The sequence below is a fragment of the Physeter macrocephalus genome, chromosome 20, assembly GCF_002837175.3.
Source record: "Physeter macrocephalus isolate SW-GA chromosome 20, ASM283717v5, whole genome shotgun sequence".
Classification (NCBI taxonomy): Eukaryota; Metazoa; Chordata; class Mammalia; order Artiodactyla; family Physeteridae; genus Physeter; species Physeter macrocephalus.
This window is the reverse complement of record NC_041233.1, coordinates 89511522-89536192: the sequence shown is the minus strand read 5'-3', so window position 1 is coordinate 89536192 and position 24671 is coordinate 89511522. Positions and strand designations below refer to the sequence as shown.

Below are 24671 nucleotides of genomic sequence, written 5' to 3'. Positions count from 1 at the left end.
GGTGCAGGAAGGAGGGATTGCTTGAGTTCAAGCAGTTTTCCAGTAAGCAGAATTACTCTCTACCCTCTGAAGGTGGACTGAAGTGTCTGATGCGTTGGCTGATTGTTGTTTTCTACCTCTTAGTGGCTGTGGTTGAACAACAAGCCACCCAGGGCAATATGTGGGATGGAAACTTAGAAACATCTTCATGGGTCAGTTCTTCTCCTCTGAACTGTTCTTTACTTGCTACTCCCTCACAATGCCGTCTTGCCTTGGTCCATCAAGTACCAACAACTTTTTAAAAAATAATATTTTTAGGGCTTCCCTGGTGGCGCAGTGGTTGAGAGTCCGCCTGCCGATGCAGGGGACACGGGTTCGTGCCCCGGTCCGGGAAGATCCCACATGCCGCGGAGCGGCTGGGCCCGTGAGCCATGGCCGCTGAGCCTGCGCGTCCGGAGCCTGTGCTCCGCAACGGGAGAGGCCACAACCGTGAGAGGCCCGCGTAACGCAAAAAAAAAAAAAAAAAAAAATTTTTAGAGCAGTTTTAGGTTCACAGCACCATTGAGAGGAAGGTGCATGGATTATCAATGTATCCCTTGCCCCTACACATGCATAACCTTCTTCATTATCACCATCACTCACCAGAGGGGTATACTTATTGCAATTGATAAACATACATTGACCCATTAAAAATCATCCAAAGTTCATAATTTGCGGTTCAATCTTGGTGGTGTACTTTCTACGGATTTGGTCAAATAATGATATGTGTCCATCATTATGGTATCATACACAGTGTTTTCACTGCCTTAAAAATCCTCTGTGCTCTCTGCCAATTAATTTCTCCCCTCCCCACCTGCAGCCCTGGATCTTTTGTCTCCTTAACTTTTTTTCCAGAATGTCATATAGTTGGAGTCATATAGTATATAGTCTCTGCAGGTTGGCTTCTCTCACTTAGTAACGTGCATTTAAATTTCCTCCGTGTCTTTTCATGACCTTGTAGCTCATTTCTTTTTAGTGCTGAATAATATTCTATTGTCTGAAACATGCCACAGTTTATCTGTTCCCTTGCTGAAGGACATCATGGATGCTTGCAAGTTTTGGCAGTTATGAATAAAGCTGCTATAAACATCTATGCAGATACTAGAAATGTTTCAAATGAAAACAACAATACTTATTGAGGGTGTATTAGTTATCTGTTGCTATGTAACTGATTGTACCAAACCTTAGCACATGGAAACAACACAGTTCTGTGGGTCAGGAATCTAGGAGCAGCTTAGTGGATGAAAACAAGATGTCAACTAGGGCTGTAATTATCTCAAGGTTCAACACAGAGGGGATTTGCTTCCAAGCTCAGTCATGTGACTATTGGAAGACCTCAGAAAAAGTTTCCAAGCTCACTCATGAGGACCTCTACACAGGCCTACTTCATGACATAGTAGCTACCTTCCCCCAGAGTGAATGAGAGAGAGAGAGACATAGAATCCAAGAAGTCAGTCTTTTAATAACTTATCTTGGAAATGATGACCCATCACTTCTGCTATATTCAGTTAATTAGAAGCAAGTCAGTAAGTCCAGCCTACACTCAATGGAGTGGGGATATACAGTATCATAAATACCAGGAGGCAGGGATCATTGGGACACATTTTAGAGACTGTATACTACAAAGAGAATGTAGGATTGATTATTAAAAGATTAAAAGCATCTTGTTTAAAATAATTCAAAGAAGCAATACAGTGTGGTGTTTAAACTCTATTAGATTTGCTAAGATAGCTGGTATTGTCATTATGTAGTAGTATCTTGAAATTAAACTGTAGTGTTACTCATCCATCCGTGTTTAATAATACATAACTCTAGTACAATTGTGTCTACATAAGTATGTTGGATGCATTAATGAATTTTAAAAATGAGTTTTATGTACGAATTTTTGATTATAGTGAGTAACTTTTTATAACTGAATAGGATTCTTAGCTAACTATTTTTCTTTTATTTTCCTTATATTTAGTATTCAGAGGGTTTATCCTTGGAATCATATGCTCTCAGTATTGTGCAGTTGCTTGGCCTTAATATGGGAATGAGTTATGATAATACTGAGATCTGCCATTGTTCAGGAGATGTTTGCACAATGTCACCAAAAGCTGTGTAAGATCATTTTCTTTATTAAACACACAGTATACATTAAAATTTTTTTTGGTTAGGGACTTTATATTTCTATTAACCAAACTGAATTAATTGACAATTATAGAACACTATACCCTACACTAGGATACGCATTCTTTTCAAGTGCAAATGGAACACACACCAAAATAGACCCAGCACTCCCTCAGGCCTCTCCATGCCTGGGGACATTCTCTTCCTCCTTCCTACCTTCCAGAGTCTGGCTTGTATTTTTCTCTGCTGGCTAGATTGAAGGTACGCTCTGGGGACAAGCCATATGAATTGTGTGATTTTAGTGATTCTATTTAAAGTTAAATGCCTTGATACTGGCATTATACAATATAAGGATGAACAGTACAGTTCAAGTTAAAAATTTACCTTTTTTTAATTTAGAAAGACATCAAGTCACAAATAAGAAAACTATGCCCCACTGAGAGAGAGACTACTGAAGAAAAAGGCTTTTTTAAAATTTTAGTATCATTGATAATACTTTCCCCCTACTTTACAAACAATTTTGAAATCAGGTAGTAAAAATCCCCAAGTTTTTTCATCTTTTCCCAAATTGTTTTGGTTATTCTAGGTCCTTTGTAGTTTCATATATATTTTATTATCAAATTTCCAATTTTCATGAAAACTCCTGTTGAGAGTTTTAGAAATTGAAGTATAGTCTATTTACAACATTATGTTAGTTCCAGGTATACAGCATAGTGATTCAGTATATTTACAGATTATACTCTAAGTTATTACAAGATAATGGCTATAATCCTCTGTGCTATATATATACTGTATCCTTGTTGCTTATCTATTTTATACATAGTAGTTTATATCTCTTAATGCCCTACTCCTAACTTGCTCCTCTCCTCCTCCCTCTCCCCTTTGGTAACCCCTTGTTTGTTTTCTATATCTGTGAGTCTACTTCTGTTTTGCATATGTGTTCTTTTGTATTATTTTTTAGTTACCACATATAAGCGATACCATACAGTATTTGTCTTTCTCTATTTGACTTACTTCACTTAGTATGACAAATACCATGCAGTATTTGTCTTTCTCTGTTTGACTTACTTCACTTAGTATGATAGTCTCTAGATCCATCCTTGTTGCTGCAAATGGAAGAATTTCATTCATTTTTATGGCTGAGTAATATTCCATACCATATCTTTTTTATCCATTTGTCTGTGGATGGGCATTTGGGTTGCTTCCATATCTTGGGTATTATAAATAGTCAGTTTTGGGAGAGTTACCATCTTAACAGTACTGAGTCTTTTGATTCTTGAATCTGGTATATGTCCTCATTTATTTAGGTCTTTAATTTTCCGCAGCAGTGTATGGTATTTTACAGTTTACAGGTATTGTACTTGTTTTGTTATATTTATTCTTAAACATTTTATTCTTTTTTGCTATTTTGAAAAGAACTGTTTTCTTAATTTCATTTTCAGAGTGCTCATTGCTAGTACATAGAAATATAATTTTTGTATATTGACTTTGTGTGCTGCAAACTTCCTAAACTCAACAGAAATTCCAGATTTTGTTGATTACTTAAGATTTTCTATAAACAAGATCTTGTTGTCCATGAATAAGAACAGTTTTATGTTTTCCTCTCCATCTATTTGTGTGTAATTCCTTTTTCTTGCTTAATTGCACTTGAAATAAATTCAGCCCAATGTGAATCGATCTGGTGAGAGTGGGTAGCCTTGCCTTGTTCCCGATCTTAGCTATAGTTTTTTTTTTTTAATAAATGTCTTACCTTCTAAAAGTGTCTTTTATTCCCAGTAAATTGTGTTGTTTTATTTTTCTTCATCATTCCAATAACTATCTGACGTATTTCATATACCTATTTCCTGATGTTCATACTTTCTGCCCCTAGCAGGCACTTGGTCTACATTTCACTACACACCAGTTGCCTAGAAGAGTGCTCAGTAAATGTTTCCAATAATGACTTTTTAGCTCAGTATTCTTATTATTTCATTTTGTCCTGTGATGACTGAATCTATGTTATCCCAAATATCTGTGAAGGCACAAAATAGATAATAACTAAATTACTTCTTCTCTGTGTGAAATTGTTTCTCAGAGGAATATTCTTTCATCATCTTTTTGAGTGTTATATTTGTATACACTATAAAAAATCAACTTTTGAGGTATGATTTGTCCACAATAAAATTCATACACTTTAAACTTTAAATGTATGAGTTTATGATTCTTGATAAATATATACAAATTACTGAATCGCAGTGTCAATCAATGCAACATTTCCATTTCCACAGAAAGTTCTTTTGTGATCCTTGGCTGTCCTTTTTATCTTCCACCCTGCCCCAGTCAACAGCTGATCTGATTTCTATCACTACAATTAGTTTTACTGGCTCTAGAACATTATGTAAATTGGATGGTATGCACTCTCTTTTGAGTGTTCACTCTAAAAGGCTGTAATTTCTCTGAATTATTTAAACATTTTTCTTTAATTAATTGAATATATTTATAATGGTTCCTTTCAAGTATTTGTGTGCCAAATCTAACACCTGGGCCATCTCAGTGTTGCTTACTATTGACTGCTTTTTTATTGACTATGGTTTACATTTTCTTACTTCTTTGTATGATTATTAGTAGTAGTAGCATATTGGATATTGTTGATAGTACAATAGAAAGCCTAGATTCTCATTACCTTCCTCTGAAAAGCATTGGTTCTTTTTCTACCAGGCAATTCAATTATTGGGTAATCATTTTAAATTTTACGTGCTTGGTTTTATACTTCGTTAACATGAGTCTATAGAAAACTCAAGGCATTTCCAAACCCCTCTAAAATGGCAGGCCTGAACTTCCAAACTTGGTTTCCTCTGGGGATGTTGTCAGGGCTTGAGTTTAGGCTCTGTTAGGACTGATACAGAGTAGATTTTAGTATAGGGCAGAGGTCAGCCAACAGTGATCTATAGGCTAAATTTGGCTGCCTGCCTGTTTTGTAAATTAATTTTATAGGCTTACTGTTTTACATGTTCTTCATGGCTGCTTTTGCACTACAGTGGCAGAGTTGAGTAGCTGCAACAGAGCATATGGCATATAAGCCTATAATATTTACTGTGTGGCCTCACAGAAAAGTTTGTCAGCTACTGGTCTAGGGCATAGTCTTTACTCTTAAATTGTATTCTTTCTAGTGTCTTAGTTAGATGCTGATATATTAGCAAACTACTAACAACTTTCTCACTCCGTCAGGACAGGTATTCCTCTTGTCCCTCCCATGGTATAAGTCAAACAACAGATTCTTGTTTGAAAAATGCCTAATTACAGAGAGCAAAAGATCTAAAATATACTTTTAAAGATAATACAGACATGTTCATGTTGGTATTTACAGAAAAAATACAAAAATGATATTAAATAAAAAGTATATTAAATACTGAGGCCAAAAATTTTAAATTCAGTTGTTTGGCACTAAGAAGGTAAATAAAGAGTAACACAGTTCCTATGTTTAAACAATTAATAAAGATTTTAGGATAGGTAAATAATTGGTCTTCTTTAAAACAGGATGAATGGCAAAAGATTTTGGAATTTTTTTTCATTACAAGAATTTTCTTGGTGAAATTTAAAAAGTGTGTTAAAAATGTTAGTATTTTTAAAACACTTTTATATTTTTAAAAGTGTGCTTATTGTTATCCATGAGAACAATGCTCTTTAAATCTCTCTTCAAAACATCATACATTAGGAGAAATGTAGAGTTATACAGCAATAATTTTTGTCATACCCATTTTAAAATATTTTAGGCTATCTGGGGGTATAAAGGATTTTAGCACTTGTAGCTTGGATGACTTTAAATATTTTGCTGCACATTCCGGCCTTGAATGTCTTCATAAAATCCTTCCTGATGGGCCAGTTTACAAACAGAGGAAGATATGTGGCAATGCAAAGTTGGAATCAGGTGAAGAATGTGATTGCGGCACTTTACAGGTTAGTGAAAATTTTTTCAAAAATATTTTTTATTTCCCGTATATGTGAGTATGTGGTGGAAAAGAAGACCTTGTCTTTTAGAAGAAAAATTTTGAAAAATAACTTTGGGGAAGATGGAAGCCTTTAAGTTTCCTAATTTTGCCATTTTTTGAAGTGGAGAGCAAACATCCTTTAGTTAATATTTGTCTTCAAATATTGCCCTCCTAAATTCTTTAGTGTATGCATCAGCTCTAATCTTATAATTAGTGACCACAAAGAGTGTATAAGGAGTTGAAGAAATATGCCTTTAACAACAAGCAGTAACAAAAAGACAAGAACATCTAAAGACTATAGACTATATAGCAAAATGCATCGTTTGCTGTTATACGGAAAAAAAGTTTTATATTGACAGGTTATGTTTCCCTTCAACACTGCAGTGGATGCTCCTGCCATTGCAGTAAGGGAAGATAAAGAAACACAAGGAAACACACAATGAAACTGCAGTAAGGCAAGAAAAAGAAACACACAATGAGTGGAAGGAAGATTAAAACTGCCTTTAATCAAATTCAGCTTGGCCACGTGATTGGAGAATCCTAAAAAATCTACCCCCAAAGTCTGCTAAAGCTAATTAATGAATGCATGTGAACCCACATTCCATGGATTTCTATGTATAAACAATGAACAAATGGAAAATGAACTGAAATGTACAATTCCATATACATTGTTTCAAAAACATGAAATAGAGATAAATTTAACAGAATACGTGCAAGACCTGTACAATGAAAACTCACATTGCTCAGAGACATGAAAGAAGATCGAAAGGGAGACATATCCCACTTTCATGGATTGGAAGACACGACATTGCTAAAATGTCAGCTGTACATCAACACTCCACACAATCCCAATCCCAACCCCACCATCTGTGGAAATTGACAAGCTGATACTATAATATATATGGGAATGCAAAGGACCTAGAATAGACAAAGCAATTAAAAAGAACAAAGGTGGAGCACATACAGTAATTTTCTGTAAATTTCAAAATTTTCTAAAGCTGAAATAATCAATATAATGTGGTATTGGCCGAAGTATAAATATATCCCTAATGAAACAGTATAGAGAATCCAAATATAAAATATTTATAAGATCAGTTGATTCTCTGCCAATCAGAGATGTTAAGGCAGTTCAGTGGGTGAAGAAAACCTTTCCAACAAAGGTATTGTATGAACTAGATATCCACGTACATAAAAAGAAAACTTTGACATCTCACCATACACAAAAATGAACTTGAAATGGATCAAAGACCTAAATATAAAAGCGAAAATCCTAAAGCTTTTAGAATAAAACACAGGAGACAGTCTTTTTGACTCTGTGATAGGCAGAACTTTCTTAGATAAGGCAAATAAGAATGAGGTTTTAAAGAAAAATATGTAAGTTGTACTTAATCAAATTTAGAAACTTTTTCTTTTAGGCTCTGTTAAGAAAAATAAAATGATAGACTTTGAAATGGGAGAAAATATTTACAATTCATGTATGTTCAAACATATATATATATATATGTATATATATACATATGTGTATATGTATATATATACGTATATATATACATATATATATAAAAATATATTCAAAAACCAATTCAAAGGACTTTTATTCAAATACATCAAAAGACAAGAATTATGGTTTCTGGTCTGACATGTGAGAAGTTTAGAAGTCACTACTTAGTCCTTACAAGTAAAAAGCTAACCAACTTGGAAAAGAAACAGCTCTTCTTGCATCCATCAGAGATGTGAGGTCACAGAGCAAACCACTGCCCCACAAATTGGAAAAACCAACAGGTGAATGCAGAGAATCACAACTTACTAGAGTAGCAACCCACAAGCTAAAACCTTTTGGGAACCAGCATCTGGGTAGGAAAACCTGAACTGGAATTGACAAATTTCTGGAGTCTCAGTGTGTAGAACTCTGATAGTTTAAAACTCCAGGGGAACCCGATCATAGGAAGGTCGCCACACTTTTATGAGTTTTACCTGCAGAAAATTGAACTGGTTGTCACAGTGAATACTGGAGAGACGTCTAATGCTTCTGGCAGAGGGAGGGGAAAAGGAACCATTTTGAAATAGCCAGAGCATTCTATTCTTAAGAAAGTCTGCGCTTACAAATGGAATTGTATTGAAAAAGAAAAAAAAACCCAAACTAGAATAACCAAACATTTGATTAAGAGAGACAGTAAGAAAAAAAGCTAACAAAGGAATATTTAAACTTTGAGTACATGAATACACGAGTCAATACATGAAATAAATAGCCTTTTTAAAGTATAGTATTGCTGCCTGTGGTGAAGCTGTTCATTGAAAATACGAATTAAAAATACCAGTAAGAAAAAACACAACACCAGGAAACTCAAACTTCTAATATGGGTAAATTACAGAGTTTAAAACAAACTTGCTCCTGAAGACTGGAAAAGTTGATTGAAGGCACTGAATCTTGTAAAATACAAGTCTGTATGGGGCCAGCATCCCAGTGAAATTTGGACAGACCAGACTGGCTTCTGGGACCACTTTTCTGGGGGCAGAAGTTTGGGGGTTTGCCATTTCAGACAGAGAAGCTGAGAGTCTGCATGCTGGCAGTGTGTAAATAGATTTATTATGAAAGCAAGAATATAGGAAAAATTTAGAAGAGAATGGTAGCTAACAAGAAATCTAATAACTATTTCCTCTAAGTTTTTAGCTCCACAGTAGTATGTAAATATTGTTCAGATTATATGGAATGTAGTGAAATGACACATTTCTTTTACAACCTACTGGCTGAGATGTTGATTTCAATAAGTCTCATGTAAAGTGTGGGATTACTGAAACTGGTTTTTAAGAAATGCTCATACTTCGTAAATAAATTCTGTATCGCAGTTTTATTTGATTGTACCTAATCATGCATGACTGAGTAACAAAGCATTTGTTTCCAGAATTGTACACATCCAGACTGCTGTGATCCTAGAACATGTACAAAGAAAAAAAATAAAATATGTGGTTCGGGGGAATGCTGCACACGAGATTGCAAGGTAGGAGGCAATCTGTATTTTATATGTTAGCATTAAATTTCTTTTTCTTAAAAAATTTATTTATTTATTTATTATTTTTGGCTGTGTTGGGTCTTTGTTGCTGCATGCAGGCTTTCTCTAGTTGCGGCGAGCGGGGGTTACTCTTCATTGTGGTGTGCGGGCTTCTCATTGCAGTGGCTTCACTTGTTGTGTAGAACGGGCTCTAGGCATGCGGGCTTCAGTATTTGTGGCGCATGGGCTCAGTAGTTGTGGTGCATGGGCTTAGTTGCTCCGCAGCATGTGGGATCTCCCTGGACCAGGGCTCGAACCTGTGTCCCCTGCATTGGCAGGCGAATTCTTTTATTTATTTATTTATTTATTTATCTATTTTTGGCTGCATTGGGTCTTTGTTGCTGCGCGCGGGGTTTCTCTAGTTGTGTCGAGCGGGGGCTACTCTTTGTGGCGGTGTGTGGGCTTCTCGTTGCGGTGGGTTCTCTTGTTGCAGAGTACAGGCTCTAGGTGCGTGGGCTTCAGTAGTTGTGGCTTGCAGGCTCTAGAGCACAGGTTCAGTAGTTGTGGTGCATGGGCTTAGTTGCTCCACAGCATGTGGGATCTTCCTGGACCAGGGCTCGAACCTGTGTCCCCTGCATTGGCAGGCGGATTCCTAACCACTGCACCACTAGGGAAGTCCCATCATTAAATTTCTTGAAATACTTGTTCCAAGGAGATGGAAAACATGTCACTACTGTATGCAGTCCTTCCCATCTTATTATATGCAAGCAACATCGGAGACCCTGTCACACTTCAGTCCACTCTGTAATCTGTCATTTCTAGGACTGTCCTGTACATAATGCCTGATGCTTCTCTCTCCTGACTTGACTTCCCATTCCTATACCACATTACAAATCTTTCCTGTACCCACTGGGATTTCTCTGTGATCAACATACACCTTGGGCAACCTTCTTAAGTTCTTATTTTATAAAACCATACTTAACATAGGGACAGGAAGTTAGATTAGTTCTTTTTGTTGGCTAACTTCTCTTTACTGTCTTTTGGTAAAAATCCTCTGTACCTTCACAGTTCATTCAGTTACTGTTACAACCCTTCAGTTCCTTTTAATGAAAGCATTTAATGAGCCCCTGAAAATTGCCCAACACCCAGCACAATCCATTGGAACCCTAAGGAGAAAGAAACAAACTCTTGAACAAAGGTAAATGCACATATTCTTAAGACGGGAGGAAGAGCATGATTTAATCTTTAAAAAAATTTTCCCCAGGTTTATTGATATAATAAACATATAATTCTTTAGTTTAAGATGTACAACGTGATGATTTGCTCTAAGTATGTATTGTGAAATGATGACCACAATAAGGTTAGTTAACACATCCACCACTTCACATACTGAGAACATTTAAGATTTACTATCTTAGCAACTTTTAAGTATATAATAACATTATTGTTAACCACAGTCACCATGCAGTATGTTAGGTTCCCAGATTTTTTTCATTTTATAGCTGAAAATTTGTACCCTTAACCTACATCTTCCCATTTTCCTCACCTAGCACCCACTGGCAACCACCAATCTACTCTCTGCTTTGAGGAGTTTGGCTTTTTTACATTTCACATGTGAGATTATACAGTATTTCTCTTTCTCTTGTCTGACTTATTTCAATTAGTATAATGTCCTCCAGGTTCCTACATGTTGTTGCAAATGGCAAGATTTCCTTATTTTTTATGGCTGAATATTGTTCCACACTACATTTCTTTTAATACATTAATCTATTGCTTAACACTTAGGTCATTTCCATATCTAGGCTATTGTGAGTAATGCTGCAATGAACATGGGGGTGCACCTGCCTCTTCAAGACACTGGTATTATATCCTTCTGATATATATCCTGGATCAAAGTAGTTCTATTTTTAATTGAGGAACCTCCATATAGTTTCCCATAGTGACTGTAACAATTTACATTCCCTCCAGTAGTGTGCCAGGGTTCCCTTTTCTCCACATCCTTGTAAACACTTGCTATTTGTTGCCTTTTTGACTATAGCCATTCTGACAGGTGTGAGGTGATAGCTCATTGTAATTTTTATTTGCATTTCCCTGATTAGTGATGTTGAACATCTTTTCATGTGCCTGTTGGCCATCTGTGTGTCTTCTTTTGAAAGATGCCTATTCAGGCTCTCTGTCCATTTCAAAATCAAGTTGTCCATCCACATCTCTACAAGTGACCCCATTTCGTTCCTTTTTATGGCTCATTAATATTCCATTGTATATATGTACCACATCTTCTTTATCCGTTCATCTGTCAATGGGCATTTAGGTTGCTCCCATGACCTGGCTATTGTAAATATTGCCACAGTGAACATTGGGGTGCATATGTCTTTTTGAGTTATGGTTTTTCTGGTTATATACCCAGTAGTGGGATCACTGGGTCATATGGTAATTCCAGTTTTAGTTTTTTAAGGAACCTCTATACTGTTCTCCACAGTGGCTGTATCAATTTACATTCCCACCAACAGTGCAAGAGGATTCCCTTTTCTCCACACCCTCTCCAGCATTTATTATTTGTAGACTTTTTTCATGATGGCCATTCTGACCAGTAGAGACTGTCATACAGACTGAAGTAAGTCAGAAAGAGAAAAACAGATATCATATATTAACGCATATATGTGGAATCTAGAAAAATGGTACAGATGAACCTATTTGCAAGGCAGAAACTGAGACACAGAAATTGAGAAGAAACGTATGGACACCAAGGGGTGAAAAGGGGGGGGTGGGATGAATTGGGAGATTGGGATTGACATATGTACACTAATATGTATAAAATAGATAACTAATGAGAACCTGCTGTATGTCACAGGGAACTCCACTTTGCTGTACAGTAGAAACTAACACAACATTGTAAAACAGCTATACCCCAATAAAATTTTTTTTTATTTTAAAATAAAAATTAAATTTAAAAAAAGGGAAAAAAATAAAATCAAGTTGTTTGTTTTGTTTGCTTGTTTGTTTTTTTAATATTGAGTCATATGAGTTCATTATATATTTTGGATATTAACCCGTTAACAAACATATTTGCAAATATCTTCTCCCATTCAGTAGGTTGCCTTTTTGTTTTCTTGATGGTTTCCTTCATTGTGCAAAAGATTTTGTTTGAATGAGTTCCATTTCTTTATTTTTGCTTTTTATACCCTTGCTGAGGAGACAGATCCAATAAAAATATTGCTAAATTCAAAGTCAAAGAGCGTACTGCTTATGTTTTCTTCTAGGATTTTTATGGTTTCTGGTCTTGCATTTAAGTCTTTAATCCATTTTGAGTTTATTCTTGTATATGATGTGATATACACACATCATATACAAAAATTTCATTCTTTTAGGTGGAGGTGTCCAGTTTTCCCAACATGACTTATTAAAGAGACTTTCGTTTCACCATTGTATATATTCTTGCCTCCTTTGTCATAGATTAATTGACCATATGTGTATGATTTATTTCTGAGTTCTCTATTCTGTTCTGTTGATTTATACCTGCTTTTGTGTCAGTAGCATACTGTTTTGACTACTGTAGCTTTGTAAAATAGTCAGAGGTCAGGGAGTCTGATAACTCTAGTTCTTTTTTTTTTAAGATTGCTTTGGTTGCTAGGGGTCTTTTGTGGTTCCATACACATTTTAGAATTCTTTGTTCTAGTTCTGAGAAAAACGTTATGAGTATTTTGCTAGGGATTACATTCAATCTGTAGATTGCTTTGGGTAGTACAGTCATTTTAACATTTATTCTTCCAATCCATGAACATGGTATATCTGTCCATTTATTTGTATGTATTCATCAATGTCTTATAGTTTTCAGAGTATAGGTCTTTCACTTCCTTGGTTAAATTTATTCTTAGGTATTTTATTCTTTTTGATGTGATTGTAGATGAGATTGTTGTGTATGTCTTTAGCTCTGAAGTGAGTCTCATAGGTAGCTTATAGATGGGTCTTTTTTTTTTTTTATCCAGTCAGCCTTTTGATTGCAGCATTTAGTCCTTTGACATTTAAAGGGGTTATTGATAGCTATGTACTTATTGATATTTTGTTTCTTGCTTTCTGGTTGTTTCTGTAATTCTTCTCTCTTTTCTTTCTCTTTTAGTTTCTTCCCTTGCAGTTTGATGATTTTCTTTAGTGTTATGTATGGGTTCCTTTCTCTCTAATTTTTGTATATCTATTGTAGTTTTTGATTTGGGTTACCATGGGGTTCATATATGTTGACCTATAGCTACACCTACTTGTTTTAAACTGATAGTTATTTAAATTCAAACACATTCTAAAAGATCTACATTTTTTACCCCCCCACATACATTTTGTGTTTTTGATGTCATATTTTACATCTTCATGACTATCCCTTATATGTTTATTGTAGCTATAGTTGATTTTTACAATTTTTGTCTTTTAACCTTGATACTAGATTATTTAAGTGGTTGATCCACTGCCTTAACTATATATTTGCCTTTACCAGGGAGATTTTTCATTTCCTATATTTTCTTATTTATTGTTGTAACCTTTTGTTTTTCACTTAAAGAAGATCCTTTAACATTTCTTGTAAGGTTGGTTTAGTAGTGCTGAACTCTTTTCATTTTGCTTGTCTTGGAAAAACTTTATCTCTTTTTCAATTCAGAATGATAACCTTGCAGAGTAGAGTATTCTAGGTTGTAGATTTTTTTTTTTCTTTCAGCACTTTAAATATACCACTCTCTTCTGTGGTGGCAAGTTTCTTTAGAAAAATAAGCTAAGAGCCTTATTTGGCTTCCCTTCTACCTATGTTGTCTTACATTTCTTCATCGAGGTTCTTTAAGATGATTATTTTAAAATCTTTCCACAAATTAAAGCCCAGATTTAGATTCCTTGGTGAATATTATCAAACATTTAAAGAAGAAACAATAGCAATACACCACAATCTCTCCCAGAAAATATAAGAGAAAGGGATACTTTTTTTGTGTGTGTGGTACGCGGGCCTCCCACTGTTGTGGCCTCTCCCGTTGTGGAGCACAGGCTCCAGACGTGTAGGCTCAGCAGCCATGGCTCATGCGCCCAGCCGCTCCGCAGCATGTGGGATCTTCCCGGACCGGGGCACGAACCTGTGTCCCCTGCATCAGCAGGCGGACTCTCAACCACTGCTCCACCAGGGAAGCCCAAGAGAAAGGGATACTTTAAAACTCATTTTAGGGCTTCCCTGGTGGCTCAGTGATTAAGAATCCACCTGCCAATGCAGGAGACATGGGTTTTAGCACTGGTCTGGGAATATCCCACATCCTGCGGAGCAACTAAGTCTGTGCACCACAACTACTGAGCCTGTGCTCTAGAGACACAACTACTGAGACACAACTACTGAGCCTGCGTACCACAACTACTAAAGCCTGTGTACCTAGAGCCCATGCTCCACAACAAAGAGTAGTTACCGCAGCTAGAGAAAGCCCACGTGCAGCAACAAAGACCCAACGCAGCCAAAAATAAATAAATAAATAAAGTAAATTTATTTTTAAAAAATAAATAAGAAAAATAACTCATTTTAAAGGACAGTATTACCCTGACACCAAACCAGATGAAAGCCTCACAGGGAAACTATAGACCAATATTCGTCATGAATGTCAGTGCAAAAACCCTTTTAAAATTACAAACAGAATCCAGAAACATGAAAAGAATGCCACCATGACCAAGAGGGATTTATTTCAGTAATGCAAGTTTGTTTAATTAATGTAGCACACCATATTATTCAAATAAAGGAAAAGAAAATACATGAACATCTCAAAAGATTCAGTAAAAGGATATAACAAATGTAATAACCACTCACTTATAAAATTATCCACAAATTATAAATAGGGGGAAACTTAACCTGATACAGGTCATCTATGAAATACCTACAGCTAACATCATATTAATAACAAAATTCTGAGTACTTTCCCCCTAAAATCAGACACAGAGCAAGCAGGTGTAGGCTCTCATCACCTCTATTAAATGCTGTACTAGAGACTGTAGAGAGTACAGTCAGGTAAGAAAAAGAAATAAAAGTTGTCCGGTTTGGAGGGAGGAAGTACACCTCTCTCTGCAGATGACATGATCCTGCATGTATGTAATAATCCTAAAGAATTCATCAAAAATAGCTTTGAAAACAAATGAGTTTATAAAAGTCACAAGATACAGTCACTATACAAAAATGAATTGAATTTCTATGTAATTGCAGTGAACAATCTGAAAATGAAATTAGAAAAACAATTCCATTCACAGTAGCATAAGAATACTCTTAGTAAAAGAAATGCAAAACAGATTCACTTAACACATTTTTGAGTAAAAGAAAAAATCTAAGTGAAGTTGGAATATTCCATGTGAATGGATTGGAAGACTCAGAATTGTTAAGATGGCAATTTTTTCCTTTCTTGGAGGTCCCCAGTAGTATCTCTACGTTTAATGAATCAGTAGAGAACTCACAGTACTCAGTATATAGCTTACTTGTGACTATGATTTATTAAAGCCAAAGGACACAAAGAAAACACCAGGGAAGCCCAAGAGAAAGGGATACTTTAAAACTCATTTTAGGGCTTCCCTGGTGGCTCAGTGATTAAGAATCCACCTGCCAATGCAGGAGACATGGGTTTTAGCACTGGTCTGGGAATATCCCACATCCTGCGGAGCAACTAAGTCTGTGCACCACAACTACTGAGCCTGTGCTCTAGAGACACAACTACTGAGACACAACTACTGAGCCTGCGTACCACAACTACTAAAGCCTGTGTACCTAGAGCCCATGCTCCACAACAAAGAGTAGTTACCGCAGCTAGAGAAAGCCCACGTGCAGCAACAAAGACCCAACGCAGCCAAAAATAAATAAATAAATAAAGTAAATTTATTTTTAAAAAATAAATAAGAAAAATAACTCATTTTAAAGGACAGTATTACCCTGACACCAAACCAGATGAAAGCCTCACAGGGAAACTATAGACCAATATTCGTCATGAATGTCAGTGCAAAAACCCTTTTAAAATTACAAACAGAATCCAGAAACATGAAAAGAATGCCACCATGACCAAGAGGGATTTATTTCAGTAATGCAAGTTTGTTTAATTAATGTAGCACACCATATTATTCAAATAAAGGAAAAGAAAATACATGAACATCTCAAAAGATTCAGTAAAAGGATATAACAAATGTAATAACCACTCACTTATAAAATTATCCACAAATTATAAATAGGGGGAAACTTAACCTGATACAGGTCATCTATGAAATACCTACAGCTAACATCATATTAATAACAAAATTCTGAGTACTTTCCCCCTAAAATCAGACACAGAGCAAGCAGGTGTAGGCTCTCATCACCTCTATTAAATGCTGTACTAGAGACTGTAGAGAGTACAGTCAGGTAAGAAAAAGAAATAAAAGTTGTCCGGTTTGGAGGGAGGAAGTACACCTCTCTCTGCAGATGACATGATCCTGCATGTATGTAATAATCCTAAAGAATTCATCAAAAATAGCTTTGAAAACAAATGAGTTTATAAAAGTCACAAGATACAGTCACTATACAAAAATGAATTGAATTTCTATGTAATTGCAGTGAACAATCTGAAAATGAAATTAGAAAAACAATTCCATTCACAGTAGCATAAGAATACTCTTAGTAAAAGAAATGCAAAACAGATTCACTTAACACATTTTTGAGTAAAAGAAAAAATCTAAGTGAAGTTGGAATATTCCATGTGAATGGATTGGAAGACTCAGAATTGTTAAGATGGCAATTTTTTCCTTTCTTGGAGGTCCCCAGTAGTATCTCTACGTTTAATGAATCAGTAGAGAACTCACAGTACTCAGTATATAGCTTACTTGTGACTATGATTTATTAAAGCCAAAGGACACAAAGAAAAATCAGCAAAGGCTATCTTTCCATTTACTTGTTTTTCATCATGGATTTCCTTCATCAATGTTTTATAATTTTCAGTGTACAGATCTTTTATATCCTTAATAAAAATTATTCCTAAGCATTTTATTCTTTTTCTTTTTGATGCTATTGTAAATAGGATTTTTTCTTAATTTGTTTGGTAGGTAGCTCATTTTTATTGTAAAGAAACACAACTATTTTTGTATGTTGATTTTGTATCTTTCAACTTTAAATAATTAAGTTATTATTTTTAACAGTTTTTTTGGTGAAGTCTTTAACCTTTTCTATATATAGCATAATGTCATCTGCAAACAGAGACAATTTGACTTTTTTCCTTCCAATTTGGATGTCTTTTATTTCTTGCTTCATTGCTCTGGCTAGGACTTCCAGTACTAAGTTGAACAGGAGTAGTGAGAGAGGGCATCCTTGACTTGTTAGCTATGGGATTGTCTTATATGGCCTTTATTATGTTGAGGTGCATTCCTTCCTATAGCTAAGTTGATAGATTTTCATCATGAAAATATATTAAATTTTGGCAAATGCTTTTGCTGTATCTGTTGAGATGATCATGTTATTTTTATCCTTAATTCTGTTAATGTAGTGTATTGCATTTATTGACTTGGGTATGTTCAACCATCCTTGCATCCTAGGGCTAAATCTCATTTGACGATGGTGTATGAACATTTTAATGTGCCATTGAACTTGGTTTGCTAGTATTTTGTTGAGGATTTTTGCATCTCTGTTCATCAGGCTGTTTATCAGGTCAAAACTACATTGGCATATAGTTTTCTTTTCTTGTGGTGTCTTTGTCTGACTTTGGCCTGAGGGTAATTCTGGCCTTGTAAAATAAGTTTGAAAGTGTTTTTTCTTCTTCAATTTTTTGGAAGAGATTAAGAAGGATTGACCTTAATTTTTCCTTAAATGTTTGGTAGAGTTCAACTGTGAAGCCATCTGATCCTGGGCTTTTCTTTTTTGGGAGGTTTTTGATAACTGACTCAATCTCTTTGCTCATTACTGATTTGTTCAGATTTCCTATTTCTTCATGATTCAATCTTGGAAGATCATTTCTAGGTTTCTTCTAGTTTATAATTGTAGTCTCTTATAATCCCTTGTATTTCTGTGCTATCTGTTATAATGCCACCTCTTTCATTTATAATTTATATGAATTGTTTCCTTTTTTTTCTCAGTTAGCCTAGCTAAAAGTTTGCCAATTTTATCTTTTCAAAAACCCAGCTCTTAGTTTTTGTCACTTTTTAAAATTGTTTTTCAAATCTCTATTTCACTTATTTCTGCTCTAATATATATTACCTTCCTTCTGCTAACTTTGAGCTTAGTTAGTTCTTCTTTTTCTAGTTCCTTGAAGTGTTAGGTAGGTTGTTTGTCTGAGATCATTTTTTGAATATAGGTGTTTATTATTATGAAAGTTCCACTCAGAAGTAAATTTCCTGCATCCCTTGGGTTTTGGAATGTTGTTATTTCCATTTTTCATTTTCTCAAAATATTTTTGCTTCCTTTTAATTTCTATGTTGACACATTTTTTTATTCAGTAGTGTATTGTTTAATTTTCATAAATTTGTGAATTTTCAAGTTTTCTTTCATTGTGGATGGAAAAGATGCTTGATATGATTTCAGTCTTTTTAAATTTGTTAGGACTTGTTTTTGGCCTATGCTGTATCTTGGAGAATGTTCTATGTGCACTTGAGGAGAATATATATTCTGCTGCTATTGGATGGAACATTCTGTATATGTTTGTTAGGTCCATTAGGTCTATAATGTTGTTCAAGTCCATTGTTTTCTTATGGATTTTTCTGTTATGGATGATCTAACCAATATTGAAAGTGTGGTAATGAAGTCACCTATTATTATTACTGTATTTGTGACTGTTTCTTCAGTTCTGTTAATGTTCGCTTTGTATATTTAGGTATTCTAAGGTTGGGTGCATATGTATTTATAATTGCTATAAATATTGTTTATTTAAAGTCTTAAAGTCTATGTTATCTGATATAAATGTGGCCTCCCTGCTCTCTCTGATTGCCATTTGCATGAACTACTTTTTTCCATCCCTTCACTTTCAGTTTATGTGTATCCTGAAGGCTTAAATGAGTTTCTTATAGGCAGCATATAGTTGAGTTTTGTTTTTACTCATTCATCTACTCTATATCTTTTGATTGTTGAATATAATTCATTTACTTTCAAAGTAATTATTGATAAGGAAGGATTTGCTATTGCCACAGTGTTGTTTTCTGTTTGTTTTGTAGTTCTTTTGTCCCATTTTTCCTCTCTCACTGTCTTACTTTGTGATTTTTTTTTGTGGTGGTATGCTTTGATTCATTTCTCTTTATATTTTGTGTTTTGACTAAAAGTATTTTCTTTGTGATTTTCACAGGCTTACACAAAACATTTTATAGTCATAACAGCCTATTTAAGCTGATAATATCTTCAATTTCATATAAAAACTCTAAGCTTTTACTTCTCTCCCCCCACATTTCATGCTATTAGTCATATTTTAACATTTAAAAATATTGTGTATCCATGAACAAATTGTTGCAGCTACAGTTATATAATGCTTTTGTCTTTTAACTTTTATATCAGAGTTAAAAGTAATTTACATACCACCACATTATGTATAGTATTAGAGTATCTGAATATTATTGAATACTTACTTTTGCCAGTGGTTTTTACCCTTTCATATGTTTTCATGATGCTATTTGGCATCTTTTCATTTTGACTTGAAGAACCTTCTTTAAAGAGGCTTTTTTTTTTTTTGGTAAGACAGGTCTAGTGGTGATGAACTTCCTCAGCATTTGTCTTTCTGGGAAAGTCTTATCTCTTCTTCATTTCTGAAGGGCAGCTTTACCAGGTATAGTATTCTTGGTTGGCAGATTTTTTTCTTTGAAAATATCCTCCCACTTTCTGTACCGCAAGGTTTCTGCTGAGTAGTCTTACAGTCTTATGTGGATTCCCCTGTGATAAGTTTCATTCCTCTTCTGTCAGTATTTCTTTATCAAGTAAGCTTTCTGCCCTTTCTCTTTGCTCCTTCTGGGATTCCCATATGCATAGGTTGTTTCTTTCAACAATGTTCCATATATACCATAGAATTTATTTTTTTCTTCTTTGTTCTTCCAACTGGATAATTTCAAATAATTGTCTTTGAATTCACTGTTTCTTCTGCTTGATCAACTGTGCTTTTGCAGCTTTTTATATGAAAATTTTCAGTTCAGTCATTTCATTCTTCAGATCCAGAATTTACTTGGTTCTTAAAAAAATTTTTCTCTCTTTGTTAGCTGTCTCATTTTGTTCATGTATTGTTTTCCTGATTTTTATTTATTTGCCTATCTATTCTCTTTTATAGTTCACTGAACTTATGAGGATTATTTAAAAATTTTTTTGTCAGGCAATTTGTGCATCTTCATTTCTTTGTGGTCTTCCACAGAGATATATTTTGGTCCTTTGATGGTGTCTTGTTTCCTTGACTCTTTATGTTCCTTGATGCCTTGCATTGCTGTCTTCACATTTGAAGAAGTCGTCATCTCCTCCAGTGTTTAGTAACTGGCCTTGGGAGAGAAAGAAGTCAGGCACCAGTCAGCCCAGCTAGAGTTCTGAGGGTCTCTCAGACCTTTTCTATGGGTGTGTATACTCCATTCCTCTTATTCCCTCATGGTGGGAAAGTTTAGGATTGTATGCTTTCTCTCAGTCTTGCAAAGCCAGTATGAATGTGGAAAGCCTCCTATTTATTTTCCTTAAGGCTGTGCCCTGAAGTGTTCAAAGTTGTGCACCTTCCCCCAGTTCAGCAGAGTCCAGCCAGCTGCTAATATCCATGTGTCCTCCGCAGCATTCTGCACCCCATTGGAGGCTTACGTGCACCACCTGCTGGAGAGTGTGGGTGCTGGCTATACAGGTGTGTGTGGAGTGCTGTAGGTGTTCTCTGGCTAGTTGTGGGTGTCCTCAGGTGAGGCATCCTATTGGTTCATATGGAGGGCTCTTGCAGGAGCCTGCGAGCCAGTTATTAGGATACATGGCTGGTTGCCATGTATCCATACACTGTTGCTGTGAGCACCCATCCCTTTTCCCTACTCCTATGTGTCTCCAGACTGCCAGTCCGCTCAGTGTTCTGGGTGGGGGAAGACAAAAGTGGGCCTCGTGGCCAGTGTCTCACAAGGCTGGGGAAACCAGGCTCCTTACATCACTTTCACTTTCTCCTCTTGGAGAAGTCACAGGCCACCTTGGAGAAGGGGTGATGTGGGTCAAGAGAAACTGTTGTTCTTACCCACTTCAGTGCATCTACTCTCAGATGTTTTTACTCCAAAAGGGGACTGGAACCTTTTTGTTGGATTCCTGGGCTCCCATAAAGGTATTCTTATCCATGGTAGTTGGTTCTGTGTGAGTACGCAGCCAGGAATCTCCTATTCTCCCACCTTACTGATGCCACTCTCCTCTTCTTTCCCATTATTGGACATAGTATAGGATTAGTTATTGATATTCATAGTAACTTTAAAAATTAACCAACCTGGGGACCTTCAAGATGGAGGAGGAGTAAGACGTGGAGATCACCTTTCTCCCCACAAATACATAAAAAATACACCTACATGTGGAACACCTCCTACAGGAAACCTACTGAACGCTGGCAGAAGACCTCAGACTTCTCCAAAGGCAAGAAAATCCCCACGTACCTGGCCATGTGCCTGACAGGGTCTTGGTGCTCCAGCTTGGTGTCAACCTGAGCCTCTGAGGTGGGAGAGCAGAATTCAGGACATTGGACCACCAGAGACCTCCTGGTCCCATGTAATATCAATCGGCGAGAGCTCTCCCAGAGATCTCCGTCTCAATGCTAAGACACAGCTCCACCCAACGGCCAGCAAGTTCCACTGCTGGATGCCCCATGCCAAACAACTAGCAAGACAGGAACACAACCTCACCCATTAGCAGAGAGGCTGCCTAAAATCATACTAAGTTCACAGATAAGCCCAAAACACACCACCAGACAGCCCTACCCACCAGAAAGACAAAATCCAGCCCCTCCCACCAGAACACAGGCACCAGTCCCCTCCACCAGGAAGCCTACAAAACCCACTGAACCAACTTCACCCACTGCGAAACAAACCAAAAACAATGGGAACTACGAACCTGCAGCCTGCGAAAAGGAGACCCAAACACACTAAGTTAAACAAAATGAGAAGACACAGAAATATGCAGCAGATGAAGGAGCAAGGTAAAACCCCACCAGACAAAACAAATGAAGAGGAAATAGGAAGTCTACCTGAAAAATAATTCAGAGTAATGATAGTAAAGATGATCCAAAATCTTGGAAATAGAATGGTGAAAATACAAGAAACATTTCACAGGACCTAGAAGAACTAAAGAGCAAATAAACAATGATGAACAGCACAATAAATAAAATTTAAAATTCTCTAGAAGGAATCAATAGCAGAATAACTGAGGCAGAAGACCGGATAAGTGACCTAGAAGATAAAATAGTGGAAATAATTACCACAGAGCAGAATAAAGGAAAAAGAAGGAAAAGAATTGACGGCAGTTTCAGAGACCTCTGGGACAACATTAAATGCACCAACAATCGAATTATATGGGTCCCAGGAGAAGAAGAGAAAAAGAAAGGGTCTGAGAAAATATTTGAAGAGATTATAGTTGAAAACTTCCACAACATGGGAAAGGAAGTTGTCAATCAAGTCCAGGAAAGGCAGAGAGTCCCATACGGGAAAAATCCAAGGAGAAACATGCCAAGACATGTATTAATCAAACTATCAACAATTAAATACAAAGAAAAAAATATTAAAAGCAGCAAGGGACAAGCAACAAATAACATACAAGGGAATCCCCATAAGGTTAACAGCTCATCTTTCAGCAGAAATTCTGCAAGCGAGAAGGGAGTGGCAGGACATATTTAAAGTGATGAAAGGGAAAAACCTACAACCAAGATTACTCTACCCAGCAAAGATCTCATTCAGATTTGATGGAGAAATTAAAACCTTTAAAGACAATCAAAAGCTAAGAAAATTCAGCACCACCAAACCAGCTTTACAACAAATGCTAAAGGAACTTCTCTAGGCAAGAAACACAAGAGAAGGAAAAGACCTACAAAAACAAACTGAAAACAATTAAGACAATGGTAATAGGAATATACGTATAGAGAATTACCTTAAATGTAAATGGATTAAAATGCTCCAACCAAAAGACATAGACTGGCTGAATGGATACAAAAACAAGACCCATATATATATGCTGTCTAAAAGAGACCCACTTCAGACCTAGGGACACACACAGACTGAACATGAGGGGATGAAAAAAGGTATTCCATATAAATGGAAATCAAAAGAAAGCTGGAGTAGCAATTCTCATATCAGACAAAATGGACTTTAAAATAAAGACTATTACAAGAGACAAAGAAGGACACTACATAATGATAAAGGAATCAATCCAGAAAGAAGATACAACAATTGTAAATATTTATGCACCCATCATAGGAGCACCTCAATATATATGGCAAACACTAACAGCCATAAAAGGGGAAATCGACAGTAACACAATAATAGTAGGGGACTTTAACACCCCACTTTCACCAATGGACAGATCATCCAAAATGAAAATAAATAAGGAAACAAACTTTAAATGACACTTTAAACAAGATGGAGTTAACTGATATTTATAGGACATTCCATCCCAAAACAACAGAATACACTTTCTTCTCAAGTGCTCATGGAACATTATCCAGGATAGATCATATCTTGGGTCACAAATCAAGCCTTGGTAAATTTAAGAAAATTGAAATCATATCAAGTATCTTTTCTGACCACAACACTGTAAGACTAGATATCAATTACAGGAAACTGTAAAAAATACAAACACATGGAGGCTAAACAATACGCTACTAAATAACCAAGAGATCACTGAGGAAATCAAAGAGGAAATAAAAAAATACCTAGAAACAAATGACAATGAAAACACGATGAACCAAAACCTATGGGATGCTGCAAAAGCAGTTCTAAGAGGGAAGTTTATAGGAATACAATCCTACCTAAAGCAGAAAAATCTCAAACAATCTAACCTTACACCTAAAGCAATTAGAGAAAGGAGAACAAAAAAAACCCCAAAGTTAGCAGAAGGAAAGAAATCATAAAGATCAGGTCAGAAATAAATGAAAAAGAAATGAAGGAAACGATAGCAGAGATCAGTACAACTAAAAGCTGTTTTTTTGAGAAGATAGACAAAATTGATAAACCACTAGCCAGACTCATCAAGAAAAAAAGGGAGAAGACTCAAATCAACAGAATTAGAAATGAAAAAGTAGTAACAACTGACACTGCAGAAATGCAAAAGATCATGAGAGATACTAGAAACAACTATATGCCAATAAAATGGACAACCTGGAAGAAATGGACAAATTCTGAGAAAAGCACAACCTTCTGAGACTGAACCAGGAAGAAATAGAAAATATAAACAGACCAATCACAAGCACTAAAATTGAGACTGTGGTTAAAAATCTTCCAACAAACAAAAGCCCAGGACCAGATGGCTTCACGGGCGAATTCTGTCAAACATTTAGAGAAGAGCTAACACTTATCCTTCTCAAACACTTCCAAAATATAGCAGAGGGAAGAACACTCCCCAACTCATTCTATGAGGCCACCATCACCCTGATACCAAAACCACACAAAGATGTCACAAAAAAAGAAAACT

At 35.9% G+C, this 24671-nt stretch overlaps 1 protein-coding gene across 2 annotated transcripts in view; it reads left to right on the top strand.

Moving 5' to 3' along the window:
• LOC102984452 (disintegrin and metalloproteinase domain-containing protein 5-like) overlaps window positions 1–24671 on the top strand; it is a 140466-nt gene that overhangs the window by 51966 nt on the left and 63829 nt on the right. For both annotated transcript variants that reach the window (XM_028481541.2, XM_055081050.1), the window contains 3 exons: window positions 1982–2118; window positions 5880–6063; window positions 8999–9094. In XM_028481541.2, coding sequence (XP_028337342.2) covers window positions 1982–2118; window positions 5880–6063; window positions 8999–9094 — 417 coding nt within the window. The remainder of the gene's footprint in view (window positions 1–1981; window positions 2119–5879; window positions 6064–8998; window positions 9095–24671) is intronic.